The sequence below is a fragment of the Morone saxatilis genome, unplaced genomic scaffold, assembly GCF_004916995.1.
Source record: "Morone saxatilis isolate NCDOM2014 unplaced genomic scaffold, NCSU_SB_2.0 Contig21, whole genome shotgun sequence".
NCBI classification, from domain to species: Eukaryota; Metazoa; Chordata; class Actinopteri; family Moronidae; genus Morone; species Morone saxatilis.
Genome location: NW_023339774.1, coordinates 3723642 through 3728142, shown reverse-complemented (window position 1 = coordinate 3728142; position 4501 = coordinate 3723642). Strand labels below are relative to the sequence as shown.

At 42.3% G+C, this 4501-nt stretch overlaps 1 protein-coding gene across 1 annotated transcript in view; it reads right to left on the bottom strand.

Annotated features, from left to right (window-relative positions):
• Window positions 1-4161, bottom strand: part of LOC118332509 (regulator of G-protein signaling 7-binding protein B-like) — a 5578-nt gene extending 1417 nt beyond the window's left edge. The window contains exons 1-5 of the mRNA XM_035667828.1: window positions 3731-4161; window positions 3305-3477; window positions 2131-2261; window positions 451-589; window positions 258-328 (exon numbers count right to left, since the gene is read on the bottom strand). Of these exons, the coding sequence (XP_035523721.1) occupies window positions 258-328; window positions 451-589; window positions 2131-2261; window positions 3305-3477; window positions 3731-3862 (646 nt within the window). The 5' untranslated portion in view covers window positions 3863-4161. The remainder of the gene's footprint in view (window positions 1-257; window positions 329-450; window positions 590-2130; window positions 2262-3304; window positions 3478-3730) is intronic.
• Between the last annotated feature and the right edge of the window lie 340 nt (window positions 4162-4501).

The window sequence follows — 4501 nt, the reverse complement described above, 5'->3', positions numbered from 1 at the left end:
TTTGGAGAGTGATGATTTGGATCCGATGAGAAGAACTTCACTTTTATTGCCATTGAGTTTGAGCTTATTGTATTCAGCAGTATCTACCACAGGTTGTATATGTCTGTGAGTTGGGAGCACGTATGTGAATATCTGATTATAATTTAGTATTTTTAGCTTCATTTCATTGGTTGTTGTGGATGTGGCTGCAGGACTGTGGCTGTCTTTGAGCTGCCATAGTTATGATTTTACAATTTCATCCATCACAAACATTATACCTTGGTTTTTCAGTGGCAATGGCATCGTATCCCTGAGTTTGCTGAGTAGGTTTCGCATCTCTCGCATATCTCTGTGAAAACAAAGTAAGTGACTCAGCAGATTATTTGCAGTTCGGAATAATTATTCTGAATTCCCAACGGTAGAAAAACACAGGTTACGCTGCATTAAAAGAAGCAGGGGCAGTGTGTGTACCTTTCGATATTTTCGATATCGGTTCCCACCAGCCACTGCTCCTGTAGAAAGTCGATGGGGGAGGAGGATCGGTCTTCAAGGATGGGGATGTCAGAGCTTTCATCCATCCTGAAGTCCACCTTCGGCTCCGAGTCCGTTCCTGCAGGACCCAACAGATACAGCAGCTGTGAGGCACAACTCAAACACATTCAAAACGACTGCATCTTTAAAGCAATGGATCATTTCTTCCCATAAAACAGAGAATTCTGGTGCATTTCAAAGAGAGCAACATCTATATTGTGGAAGTAAAGCTTTAGTGAGCTCATAATTCATGTAGGAATAAAGTTTTTTTTAATGTCTCGTCTTAATTTAATAAAGTTTTAGTAAAGTTTTTATATATTGTCTTATTTGAAGGTACCAGTGAAAATGAATCCAAGCTCATCGGTATATGTAAACCAGTGGTTCCCCCACTTCTTAGGGGGATGCGAGGCCTTCTTCTTTTAAAATATACACAATAGTCCTATGTAACAGCACTTCACAAAAAAGTTCCCTAAAATATCAGAAAGCTAAAAAAAAAAAAAAAACCTGTAATAATCTGCTCCACATTTATTCAAATTGCTCATTTTGCACAAACTTCCTGCAGTTACTGTGTTCACTGTTTGGGTTCATTGTGCAGTTTATTACTGTACATCTATACATTAAATATCTATAAATGAAATATCCATAAAATATGTCACTTAGTCAGGGGCTGCAAGTTTACTCTGAAAACGGCTGGGAACCCCTGATGACACACTAACAGCTCTCTACTGCCCTCTGCTGACTGGGGACTGAACTCTCAGCTCCTCAGATATCGTCCAACAGCCTGAATAATGTGCATATGTCATATATAATTAGAGGTTTTATGGCCACTTTGAATTTTAACTATATTTTGATTGTATGGATGTGGCTGAGCTCATTTTATATACTGCTGGATATCTTAATCTATAACAATACATCATAATTTATTAGTCGATTTATATTCTGAATTAATAAACTGAATCTGCTGATTATTTTATATTAGTAGTGGATGATAATTATCTCATTATTTAATAATTACTCTAATTACTACAATAAGCCTGTGTAAAAATACAAAACTTTACTTACTGACAGCCCACATTATACTCACTAATTACAATAAAATGAGTCTCCATCGTTATATAGTAGTGACTTTTCTGTACATCATTTGTGCCCTTTTTAAATTCATAATTTAGTTATTTGGATAGTCAGCCTACAGATAGTTTATTGAATATTTACAACATTTCAACTGTTTGTCTGTGCATGTTTAACAGATTATATAGACAATTAATGAACATGTTTTTTGTGCCCCAGGAAGGCTAGCTCTGCTTCAGGACACAGCTAATGGGGATCCTAACAAATAAACAAAATAAACAAGCCTAACTAAACCCTTAACCACTGTGGTGTCACAAGGCACACTTAAAGGGTGTCTCTTAAATTTTGACAATATTCTATTTTTGCCATGCATTTCTATCTTTGTGTAGTTCATCATCATGGAACATGCATAAAGTTAGAATTATTGATGTATGATTGACGCATAAAGATACCAGCATGCATGCTATTCTTGCCATCACCATTTAAAGCGTGGCGGTGCAATATCATAAACCTCCTTCACTTAAACACATGTTTTGTTTTTGGTGATGGTACTTTTTCTGTGCAGCTGCAGCACCCCCAGCAGGCACATGGATTTGAGCATCTCTGTTATAAACATCTCCAGGCAGCACTGCAGCTGGATGAAGAGTCGACAGATCTCTGGGTGGATCTCTCCATCCTCTGGACTGCAGCAGAGGAGGGAGGAGGAGGAGGAGGAGGAGGGGTGAGAGGAAAAGAGAGAGAAGGAGATACAATCAGACAAACAGAGAAGAAACAGAGAAGGGGAATGTGCACTTTAAACCAATACCAACTTCCAAAACCTGCTGCAGATTGGGCTTTTCTATTTCTCTTTCATTTCATCACAAATTACCTAACTACTAAAACTAGCAGGGTTTATTTGAAACATACTGCACTACCAAACAGTAACAACACCCACTTTAACTAATTACTTCATCCTTTTTAGATTTTCATACAGCAGTACTCTGTATTTATTGTTCGTTTCAAAATGTGAGTTGTAATTGGGGCTTCACGGACGGCTAACAGCAGGGCTGTGTACCGGCAAGAATCCAAATTTAGGAAAACTGTCAAAGAACACAGACACCCCCGAATGAATCAAATCGAAGTTAAATAAAGGTCATTGTTTATGCAACCACAACAGTGGGATCTGCATTTGTATTTCTCACAGTCGCTGTAACATTCAGTAACATAGACCTCAGTTTATGTTTACAACACTGCCATCTGTGGTTAGGGGTTAAAAAAGTCAAGGTGTTTTTGAGAATCGATACAATATTGTTCTATATTTTCTTCCACCCCTAGTCAACTGTGCACTCCTTTTTCAACTGTGCCCATTTGAACTGTTGTACCTTATTAAATTGTTTTTTTTATGTAGTTTATCTGGCTCTTTACTTTCACACTTTTCATGTCTTATCTCATTATTTATTAATTATTCATATTTTTTCACCCTCAATCACTTGGTAACTTTGTGCCATAGCCTAAATAAAACGCATTAATTAGAGCACTGTTATTCCACCAAGGGAACAGCTGGAACCAGCAGATATACACTGCTGTCTAACAGTGTGAATCAGTAGTTTGTCTAATGAGGGGAATATCAGGGTTAAAGATGCTTGGAGACGAACACAGAGGGGCTGGTGAATGTTTAATAGAAACTGATGGAGCCAAAAATGTTGTTCCTTTTATTTTTCACAATCTCTCTTTGTTTCCTTCTCACCCTGACACAGAGATGACGGCGAGGTCCTGGTGTGCAGCCCGGGCCATGGAGCATCCTTTGGACCGTGTGTGGTGCATCTGAGCCCGCAGGGACGGACAGTCGGCGGAGATCTCCCCGACGGATATGACCTGCTCCCGGTACAGCGCGACGAGGGTGTTGAATTCCTGGACAGTCTGCAGAAAATAAACAACCACGGACTGTTTGTTAGGAAACAAACAAACAAACCGAGATCACCTTCTAAGGAAGGCAAGACTCAAACTGCTCTAGCCTTTAGGAGGACTCCCAGCAGGTCTGTCCTTTGTCCCCTTTGCGCCACTGCTGCACCTGATCGGATCACAAGAAGCTGTGCTTTGGTGCAGAGCTACGTTAAACACGGACCTCTTCCCCACCATCACCTGAGATTACTGTCGCTATTTGAGCACTCACCATCCTGCTGCCGTCCACGGCCCCCTCCGTGCTCTCCCGGCGCTCCGGCTCCGACTGCGCCACTCTACTGATGGGAAAAATGATCCCCGCAGATCTTGGGCGCTTTTTCCGCCCGTACGGTGCAGAACACATGCATGCACACCCACCACCGGAGCCCAGCCAGACGCAGACAGACAGAGAGACCCCCCCTCCCCCCGCCTCTTTCCTTAAACCCCGCTGTGTCCTCTGCAAAAGAAGGAGCCGAGGCGCTCCGGCGCAGCAGGGTCGGCGCTTTAGAGCCCCCGCTGGAGTGTGTCGCTATTCCCGGAGCAGCAGCGTGTGTAGCGGGCCGGATGGACCCCCAGCAGCTCCCTCTGCATCCCAGCCGAGAGGAGAGTCACCTTCAGCCCCTCCTGAAGGCCGAGAGAGGGAGGCTCCTCCGCCAGTCTTCCGCCCGCCGCGCTCACGTGTGAGGAGGATTCAGAGGGAGCCAACAGCAAAACAAGTCGTCACCCACCGACTGACAGTTAACTGTTGAGGAGCACCAGTGGCCCAGTACACAGCCATTTTACTGTCCAACATTACACTGTCGAAACTGACCGCTGAGCAGCTTTTAAAGGCTGTTTATTCCTTTAGTCTGCTTTATCCTACTGAGCAGAATCAGCTCGGCTTGGTTTTTGCTTTTTAAAAGGTGTGTAACATTAAGGAGGATCTATTGGCAGTAACTGAATATAATATTGATTGGCATGTTTTCATTTGTGTATAATCACACAGGTGCATCTCAATAAATTA